Genomic DNA, 14,887 nt, shown 5'->3' on the forward strand with positions numbered 1-14,887 from the left:
TAGCTTCGTGTTTTGGTCTGCATGCAGAATGTAAAATTGGCCGAATTCACAAGGTTTATATACCGCAAACAGTTGAAAAAGCATTTTGATACCTTTAAGGGTGCTGCATTCTCCCACGACCAACACCCTTGCCATTAAGAGCGTAAATAATTGAATCTACACGACGGCGAACTCAAGTTACATCTGCGATAGGCGAAGCCGTAGTTCAAAACTGTGTATTCTGACCGTGTACTGCGCACCGAAATATCTGACATGGGAACTTGACAGTGATAGATGTGAAAGTACTTTTTATGCAGTTTTGATGTGCTCTGTCACAGCTGTCATCCTCTTGTCACGATAAGGTGGCCAAAAAGGAACACTTGTCAATAATCCAGTTACCTTAAAGACAAGGGTGTTAGCAATGGGAAAAATCAAGCACACTTTATACACCCATAAGGGTGTCAAATGGTTTACTGTGACATATATGTACCCTAAAGAATTGACACCCTTTCGGGCTTATTTTGTCTCACAATAATAATCGTTATCTGCCTTGCTCGCATTTCCTTACTTTAACACTGCGAGCCCAGTACTTCCAAGTCGCAAATGGCATGAGCATTGTCAACGTGACATGGCCTTCTTGACAGGAAAATAGTGAGCCAGCATTTTCCATAAAGGAAACGCAAGCAAGGCAGATGACGATTACTTTTGTGGGACAAATATGCACCCCAAAGGGTGCAACTGTTTTAAGTGTACAAGCCAAACAATCAGCATTCTTGTGCGTTTTCTTTTTTTCGGTGTTTCTTAGCAAATACTCCTTAACAACCCCAACTCTCTGTCCTGAATGATCTTGGCCAAACGCACTCAGTATAATCACTCCACAGCATAGGATCGGTGAATTCATGATTCGAGACAGACTAACATTGACCTACGAGATTGAGTGAGCTTGAGCAAGTCCTACGAGGTGTGTTTCTGAGTTGGTCAGAGGGGTAAAAGAGGCATGAGATTGAACTCCTCTCGAGTCTGAGGGAGTTGAGGCAAGTCCGAGTCTTGGGCATCAGTAGAAAATTTTTCAGGAGGGGAGACATTAACGTACCAAAGGCAGGCTAGTCATTGCTAGAAGGGAAGGAGGTGTGGGGAGTAGATTTTGTGAAAAATGAAATAAGCAATTAAGTGAAGTAATTGAGTTCTCATACAGTATATGTTACTGTTAGGGGGGGTATGTGCAATTGCATGGAAATCATCGGCATCATAAATAAACACGCACATGCACTTTTTGGCGGATCTTTCATTGTGGGTAAGCAGTTTTGTTCCTGTGTCCTGGCAGTGATTTTTCAAGAAGCTTGAAAATCAGTGAACACTCTTCAGTCCGATGAACAGAGACAAGGGAGGGTCTATCTCCCTTCCCCCTACCCGCCTTCTATTGAAAGCATGTGGTGCTAGCGGATCTGAGTGAGTAGAGGTGTATCTGAGACCTAGCCTAGACTAGACTGGGTCTGCTTTCTGATGAATCCTGATCCGAGTGAGCCCTGAGCCAAATGCACATTTTGTTTGCAGGTCTTCATCAAAAAAAGTTGTTCAACTCATTCAACATGTTGCGCACTGCTGAGAACCTCGCAATCTGAAAATTTCTGATCTCCTAAACCATGCCCCCCCTTTCTCCCCTAAAAGTCGGGCTGCACACTATACTATGGCCTAATCAAAGCACTCGAACTCTGAAGAAACTCGGGAAGAATGTGGTGTGTCGCGCAAGTGTGCGAACTCTGGCCCACAAGAAATAGCACAGCGGTTGGAGAGCTGTGCATGTTCTAATGAGGCACTTGGAACTGTTACGAATGCCTAATTGGCACCTTCTACAGGCTTGGGTTGGTGTGATGCGCACATTTCTCAGTGTCTTGTTTTTAAACCCTTTACAGCTTCATGTGGAGCTTTTATAACCAATCTTCGCACCGTATTGCTGTGACAACAACAGACTTACCTGTGTGCTATGCTGCCCGGCCGGAGAGACTCGACTTTCGGACGGCTGCCCTTATCGATCCCACCTGCGTTTGTGTTTGCGGCACAGAGCAAGAAACATTTGCTAAATTGAAATTAAAATTCTAGATCAGTTTATACTGGTGTATTAATATTCCAATACTCTATTTGCATTCATTTGAAGGAAGAAAATATTTTGGGCAATTCCTAGCAGTACATATGCATTTCCTGAATTTCGCACCCAAACTCCAGCGCGAGCTAGTGAGTTTGACATCATGAATGTCAAAGCATTTTTGCACGCCTGCGCCACTTTTTTCCGCAGTAAAAGCTCTCAAATGTTTTTAAGTATTTGACTTGCATAGATTGCAATGTTAAGTATGTCCTTCTTTATCGATAAACATGCGGTTAACGAAAATAAACACATGTATGTCATTGCAGTCGAAAAATTCGAAACGTTGCAGTTGTGTTGTAGCCTAGACATTCATTTATGTGTGCACACACATATGATAAAGGCCGGTCCCCAGCCGAAACGTCGAATTCAGTGTTTTCGTTTTACAGCTTCGCTGTAAAACGAAAACACTGAATTCGTCACGTCAGCAAAGAAAAATTTTCATCTCCAGAGCTAGTGTAAAAGACAGTAGTCTTGTAGTCTCTTCTACAAGGCTCTTCTGCAGTCTTGTAGGTTCATTAGCATAAATGTAAAATCCTATGATGGACGGTCCATTGTTCACCCTAGTGCGCACGTCGCAAGTGTAGAGTCATGTGACTGAAGACCCAGCGTTCTCGGCGCGGCGCTCCTTCGCCGCCGCTAGGGGGCGCACCGCTATAGCAACCATGTCCATGTAAAGCCTTAATAAACGTACATGTATGTATCGTCAAATGTACGTTCGTCTTTAGAGTGACGTCAATGTCGCCGCGAGCTTATAGGCAGTTCTTGAACAGTTCCATGAGGCGGACGTGTATCGTGCACACGGAGGAGGAGCAACGTATCCTCCTAGAATGATGACGGGAGCGACAGCGAGAATGGGCGTGCCGGCGGCGGGAAGCCGCTAAAACTGATTGTGCGTTCGTTGATAAGCCTAGCCCGTCGTATGTGCCGACCATCGAAGACACTCAGCGTGCCTGTCAGGAATGGCCAGCTTCGCTGGTCGTCCTTCACAGAGTGGAAGGGCCAATGCATTTTTGTAAAGTGCTCACACTTCTTACACGACTTATTATAACCACCGTATCCAAAGATTTACGTCATTCATGCATACATATTTCTAAGCTCGAGTCCCTTTGGTTTTCTTGTAGCATTGTGCTGTAGACATGGACATCAGGCTCAAGATGCGGTCATCAGAAATGCAGCTGACTTCATGTTTTAGTTTGTCCTCGATTTAACGAAATAATGATAGAATTTTATTCGTTATGTCAAGGTTTAACTGACCTGCTAAATAAAAAGCAGCAGTAACACTCAAATCCAAGTTTGCGTTGCCAGAAAGGAACGGAGTCATGCTTACGACTAGACGCTCCCTGTCCCCAACACCGTAGACAGATCACACACACGCACACATGTCATTCACCATGCCTGGACACTGACCGGATAGTATGAGGCCCAACGTAGATCCTTCTCTCTTGACTAGTTCCACTGTCGAGGAGCCGCGCTTGTCCTCTGAAATGTAGAATAAACATTGTACCGAACCATCATGAACAAAGATTAACAGGGAGATGGAACCATGAAGAGATCAGTGTAGAGTGAAAAAACCAAAATGTTCAAAGACAAGTTCATTTGTAGAATGATTTGCTGACTGACGGCAACAAAGGCTGGTGGTGGCGTATCCAACGTTACCATGGCAGGAGATTTTAATTTGAAAAAGGGCATTTGAACCCTTCGGATGCAATTTTCTCGTAATTTAAGTCCTTTCTTGGTACAAAACAATCATTGCGAGGTTTCTGGAACGGTATTTAGACAGTCCACATCGTCTTATTGTTTGCCTTTAGTGTCCCTTTAACAGTGGGATCAGGCAAAAAGTACAAGTATGTAGAATTGCACATTCAAATCACGCAATGTGGATGTAACCGGTAATGTGGTAGAGAAGAGAAAAACACAAAGAAATGAAAAAGAAATACACCATAAGATTGTAGAGAAAGACGTACAAGCACATGTAGACAAGAAATCCAAAACTCAACAGAAGTTCACATGAACATGGAGCCTTGAAGTGACTGACTGTGCTCAAACAAGCAATGTCGCTGGAGCCAACGCATTGCCAGAGTGGCTTTATAAATACGTTTGTGAGCAAATATGCTACAGTGCAAGAGAGAAAGTAGGAAAAGAAAACCGAACATTGAGTATGTTAACAAGGGATAAGTGAGTTGAGTGAGTGCCTGGATTTGCTCAAAATTATGCATTGAGTCCATACTGAGCCTTCCCCATGTTCGACTCGCATAGGCAACAAGACATCCAACATTAGATGACGATGATACGCCTGAAGAGCAGTCTATGAGGCTCTGTTCACACAGCGGCTGTCGCTAATTTTGCGAGAATCTGATGTCGTAAATGCTTGCTGGCCAATGTGGGCTCGTGAGATTTATGTTTCTTGCGGTTTCTTGCTGCGCTGTTTAAAATTCCCGCTGTATTCCGAGAGACCAGGCATCGGTGAAACTGTGCAGACATCAGTGACGTGGCTCATCAGATGGTTATGTTTACTTGCCTATGCACACTTACCGTTGATGAAGCTGAGCCTCTTCGTTAGTGTCAGCGAGACATCTTCCAGGGCCTCGGTTCGACGTCGGTAGGCCACGTCCTCGCCTGCATCGAACAAGAGGTAACAGCGACATGGATCAGCATGAATGCCAAACTTTTAAGTTTTGCGCCCAAACCTCAACGCCGTTGCGTCTGGATGACGTCACGGATTACACAGTATATTTCGTATTTTGGCTCATCATGATCACAATAAATGACCGCGAAACTTGCTGAGCTCAGTTTGGTTCCTTTAGAATACAATGTAGTCTATTTTTAGTGATAAAAAAAAATTTAACTAGGCCTGAGCAGAAACATATGATGTCACTGCGAACTATAGTTCGGGAACTTGAAGGCAGTGGTACCATGTGCTTTTAATTTTAATTGCATCTTTTCTGGTGTTGCAAAGCCCCTTGTCACAGTAAAAACTACTTCGGGGCCAGTTATGATTTCCTCATTCGAATATATGTGAAATGCAAAAATTTTCTCATTACACAACCGACAAACCAATTTGAATGAAGTTCGTTTCGTTTAAGAAGGAAGGCTTAATTCTGTTCACTAGGACAAGCAGAATTTTAATTCAGGTCTCGAATGTCTTACAAAAATTAACGGAAAATGACAAAAAAAAAAAAAACCTGGGGCACAGTTTGTAAATCCATAACTGCGCACGAAAATACAGGTAAGTATCTGTATTTGGTGAAACTGTTAGTGAACTTGAGTATGATAGACAATGTAAAGCGGAAAAAATGTGGGCGCGAATTTACAAAAGATTTTCATTCGTGTACTTTGCCATTGCTGGCCGCCTTTGCTAATAACATATCCGGCGTTAGGGTTGGTTGGCATTTGCTATCACGAAGGATTGTAGCGTAATAGCCTTGTCTTTTGTTTTTAATCTGGCTGTGATTTATAAATTTACAGCTTAAGTGAAATTGTTGCAGTTATTACGAGATGATTGCTAAATTCCTGCTTATAAATTTGTGGGATATTTCAAAGGAGTGTACAATACATAAATTTGGAGTGCCTCGCTTGTCTCAATAGATACAGATACAGAATTTGATATTGACGCGTGCACATTGTTATCTTTGTCCGGTGACCATTTTTCACTGGTTGACAGCTGTCGCAAAGTTATCGCGCGGTGCAAGACGCGCCTTCATGAAACGGGAACGGAAAGCCCCAAAGGGTGTAATATTTTTAAGTGCGCTCTAAAAAGTTTACACCTTTTGGGGTGTACATATGCCACACAACGATAATCGTCATCTGCCTTGCTTGCGTTTCCTTTCTTGAAAACGCCGCGCCCGCTACTTTCCTGTCAGGAATGATATGTCATGCTGATAACGCGCATGCCGTTCGTTACTGGAAAGTACCGGGCTCGCAGCGTTAAAGAAAGGAAAGCATCAAGGCAGATGACGATTATCGTTGTGTGGCAGAAGGGGCACTCCAAAGGGTGTAAACTTTTGTTAGTCTACAAAACGTACAAATGTAGAGAAAATTTTAGTCTTTTTTTATGCCTTTCATACGCGCCGTTTTTTGCGTATATACCAAGCACGACGCGCAACTTGCGGTACTGCTTTGATGCCCCGTGCCATAATCAAGATGGCTGCTTGTCGAGTCAACGCATGCCTGCACTGCTCCGTTTCTTCTTTCGAAAATCGTAAGAGGTGAGTGGTTTTCTTTTCTTCAAGTACGTTACAAACAGTGCACGACGTATTCTTGCACCCGATATTTTCCGCGTGTTCGTGACAGAACAGGACTGCAATGTAGCCCGCGAAGAAAATTACGGCGCACAGTGACAAAATTGAGCAACTACGTGTTCCGACATTTCAGCATAGTACGCTGCGCTTTGCGAGACATCGTGGGATTTCGTTCTTAAATTTACCTTTAGTTTTCTTTTTTGTTCAAGCACACGTGAGGGATAGCCAGTGGGCTTGACAAATGTATCATTCTGTTTTTGCCTTTTCGGGAATGTGCTTGTTTTTTGCTGTGGCTGCGAGAAAAATAAAAGCATGCGTGAGTTCTCAATAAAGCTGACTCAGCGACGTTAGCTCTTAGCTGCGATCAAGTGTTTAGTTTGTTGAAGTGACCGGATAGTGTGACTTCTTTTTTTCTCTCTTGTGTAGTATTTGTTTTGATGCTGGCATATGAACCCGCCGCATATGAGGGCACATGGCATCCAGTATTGGTTTTGTTGCTTCGTTACCTGCTATTCGAGTGTTTTTAGTGCGTTACCGTCGGGAAATGATTTTGCCTGGTCACTGACTAAGTCGTTTCATTTTGAAAATAGCGGGAACGCTGAACTGTATGGCTTGGTGTACTATCTGCGCATATTGAAAGCACAGCGCAGAAGGTACTAGCACCCGAGCTGCGAGGATATGCTTTCATGACGCACGTGGCCACAAAGAATTGTTAGCAAGTCGTCTGCTAGCCTCGCTTCGTAACTCTGACAACGAATGATTAAATGTACGAATGGTGAACTGCAAAAGTAAGAAACAAACGGTCAACATTTGCATGAACTGAACTGCAGCAAAACGTTTAGTAAAAGTAAAAAATGCAGCATGTGTCATTGTTTCGCGTGACTATAATACCACACCAATACTGTACGGTTAACGTAATGCGTCCACCGCTTTATATTACCAGGGCTATTTTCTACCTTGTGCCATTCTGCTTGACTTCGTTACAAGAGTAGCCGACGCGCGATTTGTTTGCGACGTACACTCGGCCACAAAATATTCTGGGGCACGCGAGCGCGCGGCGAGATTATAGCGAAAGCGCCTTCTGGTGGCGCGCCTCTGTGCTTGAGACCTACGCTTCTGCGCATGCGCATTTTCCTCTGGGGTCGGCAATAACCAAGCGTAGGCGCGAGTTGCCCCTCGTGCGATTATGGAAGCGCATGAGAAGCGTGAGCTGGCGCGAGCCGATGCGGCCGCTTTGTTCGTTTGTTTGTTTGTTTTGTCGAGTCACGAGCGCGGACGCAACAAGTCGTTCGATTTATGCGCTGCGGCTAGTCTTCGTTCTTTCTTTTTACGAGCGCGGCGTTCTGTCGCAGAAGAGCGTGGCAGGACAAGCGCCTCTATTAGAAGGAGACGGGCAGGACGAAAACGAACTCTTGATTTCCGTTACGTAAACGGAAGTTTTGCCCGTCAAAGCCGCCCCGGCGCCAGTCTGTTGAGGTGCTTTTAAGCCAATCGCGATAGGGGCGTCTCGCGGCCCTACTCGTTTATCGCCGGCGCGCTAGGAGAAAGCGCGGAAACATGCACGCTTGCATCAATTAAGGAGCTGTGAATATCTGGTACTGAAATAGATTCCATTTTGTTTTTTCGTTTCTGCTGTTGAACGTTACTGTAGACGAGACGCAGAGAAGACGGCACACGGGAGTTCGCATTGAAAGGGGCTCGCGATGAATGTAGTTTTGTCTTTCATGCCCGGTGCTCCTGCGCGGCATTCTCAGCGTTGACAGTAGAGGCCGCACAGAACACGCGCTGATGGTACGCGCGTCCACAGGGGAAAAGGTCTTGTGGTGTAGACTCTGTGGACTCCGCCATTCAACGGGTGGCGGAGTCCATAGTTGGAGAAGTATGGGAGAGGCCTTTGCCCTGCAGTGGGCGTAACCAGGCTGATGATGATGATGATCCAAAGGGTGAAGACGTTAGCATGCTTACGCACTCTGCGGAACGTGTATGCACCCAGCGTGACAGCGTCGCGCAGGCGCCGTGACACTGGGGAGCCCGTCACATGTTTTGACCGCACCGAGCCTGCGTTGCGCGGAGGCAGACTTCACTGTCGGTATCGTATTTCAACTGCAGAAAGGAGCCAGCTTCACGTTTATGCAGAGGATGCGATAGCAATTATGTGGACACTAGCGGAGAACAAACGTGCAATCTTCCGTCGCTAGAAAGGCCGTGGGACAGTGGGAGAATGGTAGCGGTGCTGTGCTCCGGCAACTGGGCGACCGACGATAGCGGCCCAATCTCGAGCGCGATATATGGAGGAAAGCGGGGAGGCTGTGCGGGAGGAGGGAAGAGAGGGCGGGGAGGAGGGGGGTGCGGCTTCGACTCCGCTAACAAGTGCGTACTTCCCACGGTCGCGTGCTCCCTATCTTCAAAAGGATCTGCAGGCGGCTCGTATACCTTTGTCCGCGCTGTGTGCTCGTTGCTCTTGAACAGATAGATCGCACGAAGGTCACTTCGCTCGCTGCTGCTGCCGGTGTTGCTCACGCCAGCGTTTTGACAGCGAGTGTCCGCGCTCATCGAGAGTGACGTGTTCGTGTTTGCTTGTGCGCGCTGGCACCATGCTTGTTAATTCAGTCAGTAAACGAATGTTTCCAAGTTTATACTGCCGATAAAACTGCCATCGTTACTTCGTATCGCTGTCTACTAATTTGCTATCGCAATCGGTGCTTCACCTTCTGGACGAAACTGCGACGTTTTTTTAGTTCGAAAAATGAAAAAGAGCAGGAGCATATCGCACTATTCGGCCTATTGATACGGATTACGTGAAGAATTGAACTTGGGCGACAGATTGCCATGTTCAGGTTGCTATTTAAAAAGATTCACAGAATAACTTCATAAATGTTCTATTTGAAGCATATGTACGAATTCCGAAGTTGAAGCCAAGAAGTAATCAAGTCATTGCACCACTTCTCCACTGATTGGCTTCAATTCATCGGCTTCAATGATCGGCTTCAATATGTGCCCTCAAGTGAATAGTAAGATTAGTTTAGAAGAGATATAAAATAGGAAGCCATGCGAGAATGTACATACTCGTTTTTAGTATCACTTTCTAACTGGCTGCATGATTAAAAAAAAAGATTTCGACCATAGTTGCACAGACGGTATGTTAATATTGTCCTGAATAGGTGACACGCATAAAAACAAAGCGAACAAAACAGCCAAAACTGTGGCAGGGTGGTAATTACACTTGTAGTTGGACCGGTGGAGCCCAATCTGGGATCTTTTTCTTTCTTTGTCTCCATTCACTGTTCCTTTAAAATGAAGCAACAGTCATTCTGAATGTATTTGCTTTTTTTTATGCTTAACTGTATTTGAAAAAGAAAACCACAGACGACTCAATTAACCTGAGGTTCCCACATTCTCTAGCTGAGTGCATATTGACAATGACAAACTGAAGATTGTCAGTGCAATGCAATGTTCTGTGTAGGCTTGTACATTTTTGAAACAAACAGCGACCACCAACATGGTGTTGTTTCTGTGTTGTGTGTGTGTAGGGGGTGGGGTGTACATTTCGTCCAACGATGAGTGCTGCTAGTTTCAAAGTGTATACGGTACCACTAATTCGCCACGTACTAATATTCTGCAGTTACCTGAAACGAAATAGTCGTCCCACTGGTATAAACATTATTTGGAAGTAGTATCCAACGCGGTACTCAGATACTCACACACTGCTGGGCTTTGCTGACCACTCTTCACCCCCGAAAAATCTTGTGCTAAAGCGCTTCACTGAGCTCTGTACAATCATGCTACTGCCATATGTATATTAAAGCACCACTGTTGTCTTTTAGGTCAGTCGCCGCATGACTCCCTGAGAGATGAACGAAGGTCCAGCACCCAAGCAAGCAGCACGGCCTTGCACCGAAAGTTGTCTCCATAATCAGGTGTCTTCACGATTGAGCTTTAAAGCAAAAGTCTTCAAAACGTAATGCCGAGACCACCTTTTGAGTTTCCTTGTTTCAGCACCATTATGGTTTGATATAGAACCTGGTTCTCTTGCACTGTAGTAAGAAGTTCGCAGCTTCGGTTTTTGTTTTCATGTGGCTTATTTAGCCAGCACGTTTTCTTGCTTTAAAACGAAACACTTTTCTATTTTTGTACGAAACAAACTGTAGCCTGGCTCTTGTTTGTAGCATCATTTACCACAGTGTTAGCGTTGTCACCTGCTCATTCTCACGCATGGCTCCATGAAATATCTGGTTCCTTGGTTTATTGAAAAAAAAAGAAAAAAAAACACGCACCCGCCGCGCTGGCTAAGCCGCTATATAGTGTTGCGCTGCTAAGTGCGAGGTTGCGGGATCGAGTCCCGGCCACGGCAACCACATTTTTGTGGGGGCGAAATGCAAATACGCCCGTGTCCCGTGCATTTGGGACACGTTAAAGATCCCCTGGTGATCAGAATTAATCCGAAGTCCCCCACTACGGCGTGCCTCATAATGGAATCGTGGTTTTGGCGCGTAACGCCCCAGAATCCATTCGTAGAAGAAAGAAAGAACAAGCGTTAGAGTGAAATTAGATTAAACAATTTTCAGGCGAGAACAGTTTTGCTACTTTGCCAGTCAGCTACGATTGTTAAACCAACATCTGACTTTGCACAACAGTTACTTTTTACATCAAAAAAGCATTCGATTGTATCTGCATCCTGAAAATACGCACATCTCTTCAATGTGCGCTTCACAATATCTCGACACTGTGACAATACGTGATGCGCACCTACCATGATGCCTCATACACACTGCACATCATCTTGATACTATTGTGTGTCGCAGATTTGTGCATGAATACATGCCATGACAAACTTAAAACAAATTTAATTACAGGCTTGATGGAGTTCCGTAAATTGGCCATAATTAAGTGCCTATTGTACACAAACATGTGCGTATTTATTTCGTTTGCCTTGCTTTGAAAGGGCATGATATTTTAGAGCGCAGCTCTTTGGCGTCCGTTCCTGGGTTTCGCGTCGTCGTCGGCGTTGTCGTCGGCCTCGTAACCAGCTCGCCGACGAATCTGCTCCGCCGCCGCTCATGCGCACTGTCGGCTCTCCGGGCGAGGGAGGATGATGGAAGGGAGGAGGAGAGACTGTGGAGGAGGGCTGGCTACACAAATGGCTCTATGGCGTCCGTTCCTGGGTTTCGCGTCGGCGTTGTCGTCGGCCTCGTAACCAGCTCCGCCCCCCTTTCATCCCCCCAGCGCTAGCAGCGACCGACTGATACCGCTTTCGTGAGTCCGCTACCGCACTCACGAAAGACGTCGTGCACTTCCTGCAACTCGCATTAACCGTCCATCGATCCACACCGATGTTAGTAGTGGGGGACTTTAATGTTGACATAAAGACAAACAGCAATTTCCTAACACTTATGCGGGAGAACATCCCGTTCCTCTCGCTCGTAACGCGTCCCACGGCTGTGACAACCTCGCGAGGCACTTGTATAGATCTCGTCTTTGAGAATCAAGCATTGGTGTACCAAGTCGAACATATATCAGTCTATTTCTCCGACCACAAAGCTTCTTTCATGACTGTCAAGAACTGTTAGTGGAGTCTTTGTTAAAGGAATACGTGTGAAAAATAAAAAAAAATTCTGTGATAGCGCATACATGTGTTGCTCGATTTCTTTGCCTCAATCTATCGAAAAGGTGAAACAGCTTATTTGCTGCGCTCAAATTTCGCATTAGGAAGTAACGTAATCGTCGGTAATTTTTTTTTTTACTATTCTTGCTTTACGTACGCGTGCGATGCTGCTTGTTTTCTGAACAGAGTGCGCAAAAGCAGTTCTGTTTTCATATTTGTCTGTCCAGTGGCTTTTCGATGTAAAATGAAAAAAAAAATCATTTTTTTCTGCTATGTCCTAAATTACAAATTCTTTATTACAGCCACTGAGAGAGTCATGTTTACCAGCAGCGCAACAAAATTGAGTAAAGCAAAAAAAAAAAAAAAAACAGACACGAGCGCTACGTGTGACATTGGTCTTCTTGCGCAAGCCTATAGGATGGCATTTTTTGTTTCGTTTACTCGTGCACATTTAAATGTGTCACTCAACCTTTATATTATAGTACTGTACTTACCAATTCCGAGATTCATTTTAGTGTTCCCGTTATTTATGCGCATTCGGAATCGTGTAATATCTCTCGTTCGCCTGATTTAGATATGAATAGCATCCTGAATGTGTCGTTAAACTTCCTTGATACCGTGGTGTTTTCCTTTTACCCAACTCGTATTTCTTCTTTTTCTTGTTTGTTCAGGTGTTCCTATAATTGCCACAATGATTTTGTACTGCATCTCACACCCCTCTCATGTAAATGCCCTTCAGGACCTTTAGGGTACCTAAAAAAATAAAGTTGAGTATTTTCAGCTTTTACCATACGGCCCAATTTTTGTGTCGGGGCCAGCTGTATGTTCACATGATATTTGTTATAATGATTATGTGACGCGCGATAGAAAACTCAAACATGAGAGAAGTTCACATGAAATTGGAGGCTAGAAGTGATAAACAGTGGTCGCACAATGAATATCGGCTACAGTCAACGTTCCGACAAAAAACAAAACAACAACAACAACAAACTCTCTGCGTTAGGGCGGTTGGCAATTAACTGCCCGTCGCCCTCACGAAGAAAAATGCCCTTTCGAAGCGTTGGCTTAAGCAACAACAGTCCCGGTTCGCCCACTATTCATCACGATAGAAACTTGTCTTTACACATCAAATTTCTGTACAGTCGAACAGAAGAAAAAGTGAAGTAAAAAAAGATATAAACGGAGAAAACTTTTTTTCTGTGTCTCAAAATGAAGTAATGGTTTTACACGTACATATTCTGTAAAATAAAACAGAAAACGTTATCAAAATTAAAACAGAAAACGGAACTCTTTCTGTAATACAAAACAGATAACTATTTTTAAACACAAATTTTCTGTTAATCTAAAAGAGAACTTGTTAAATAAAAAAACAAAAATAGAATATATATATATATATATAAGAGAGAGAGAGAGAGAAAATTTGATAGGTAATGTGGAGAGGTGGGCCTGCGAACGTTGCCTCTGACTTGCTTGCTTTACGAATGGGTTAAAGAGTTATAGAGATAGTGAAAGAAAGAGGGAGAGATGGGGTGACGATGCAAAAAAAAACTACAGTGTACGTTTGTGATGGTATATACACACCACGAGCAGTTCCTACGCATGCACGACACTGGCTGTCTTCAGCTTATTGAAGATTAATAGAGTTAAGAGTTATACGGCGTACGTGTGATGCAGAGCGTTAGCGAGTGACCAAGGTACGTACGTCAGTGGATGGTAGTACATAAACGTGGTTCGAGCCAGTGCCGCCGAGGTGGAACTGGACGCGCGTTTCAGCTGCCGACGAGCGTGAGGGCGCGCGTGAGTGTTACTACATAACCTGCAAAATATTGGTCAGTACGAGTATGTCTACTTATCCTGCCGACCTACGGTATCGGTTTCCTCTGTATAGCTTCGTGCTGCCTGGCGGGTAGACGACAATTCTTCGCTTTCGTAAGGCGCGTAGCCGCGAGCTATTTTCGAGCTTTGAATTGCACTGCGACGGCTGCGATGAATCGGCAAGACAAACAAAAACAAACGTCGTACGCGTTCGTCAACCTCTGAACTTTTCGAGGTGCCCTCAGCATGCGTGCATCCCGGTCTGCACCACCAACAGCCAACACCGCCCCCCCCCCCCCCCCCCCCGCCGGGGTCTTCTCGCCGCCGAACTGAAAATCGGCGTGCGCGGTTCTCATTAGACGTCGGGGAGCGTGTGCACGCGTGCGTGCAAAGCGTGTGCTCGCAAGCTGCCAAAACAAGTGCTTGCGGCGTCGGGCCAGGTTGTAAGCGCCGTCTTCTCCCTCGCCGTCTATTCTGTGCACCACCGTATGGCGTTCGTGGGAACGGGAATACAGTGAAGGCGTACTGAACAATTATCTATCTATCTATCTATCTATCTATCTATCTATCTATCTATCTATCTATCTATCTATCTATCTATCTATCTATCTATCTATCTATCTATCTATCTATCTGTCTGTCTGTCTGTCTGTCTGTCTGTCTGTCTGTCTGTCTGTCTGTCTGTCTGTCTGTCTGTCTGTCTGTCTGTCTGTCTGTCTGTCTGTCTGTCTGTCTATCTATCTATCTATCTATCTATCTATCTATCTATCTATCTATCTATCTATCTATCTATCTATCTATCTATCTATCTATCTATCTATCTATCTATCTATCTATCTATCTATCTATCTATCTATCTGTCTGTCTGTCTGTCTGTCTGTCTGTCTGTCTGTCTGTCTGTCTGTCTGTCACACACACACAAACACATACACACACATATACAGGCACAAAAGTCAGTCGTGCACACGTCCTGAGTGAACTTGAGCGTACTCCGGCCTAATGCCACTTCGCAACATTGCACGCAAATCATGATCGATCGAGTTTAAAACGTCTGTAGGCAACACTCGGTCCACCGGCGGCGCTTTAACAGAGAAATCTACGGAATACTTC

General features: G+C 44.8%; 1 protein-coding gene across 5 annotated transcripts in view; it reads right to left on the minus strand.

Annotated features, from left to right (window-relative positions):
- Grip (Glutamate receptor interacting protein) overlaps positions 1 to 14,887 on the minus strand; it is a 143,895-nt gene that overhangs the window by 21,960 nt on the left and 107,048 nt on the right. For all 5 annotated transcript variants that reach the window (XM_070540171.1, XM_070540170.1, XM_065424902.1 and 2 more), the window contains exons 2-4: positions 4,655 to 4,738; positions 3,530 to 3,601; positions 1,955 to 2,018 (exon numbers count right to left, since the gene is read on the minus strand). In XM_070540171.1, coding sequence (XP_070396272.1) covers positions 1,955 to 2,018; positions 3,530 to 3,601; positions 4,655 to 4,738 — 220 coding nt within the window. The remainder of the gene's footprint in view (positions 1 to 1,954; positions 2,019 to 3,529; positions 3,602 to 4,654; positions 4,739 to 14,887) is intronic.

This window comes from Dermacentor albipictus, chromosome 6 (assembly GCF_038994185.2).
Source record: "Dermacentor albipictus isolate Rhodes 1998 colony chromosome 6, USDA_Dalb.pri_finalv2, whole genome shotgun sequence".
NCBI lineage: Eukaryota > Metazoa > Arthropoda > Arachnida > Ixodida > Ixodidae > Dermacentor > Dermacentor albipictus.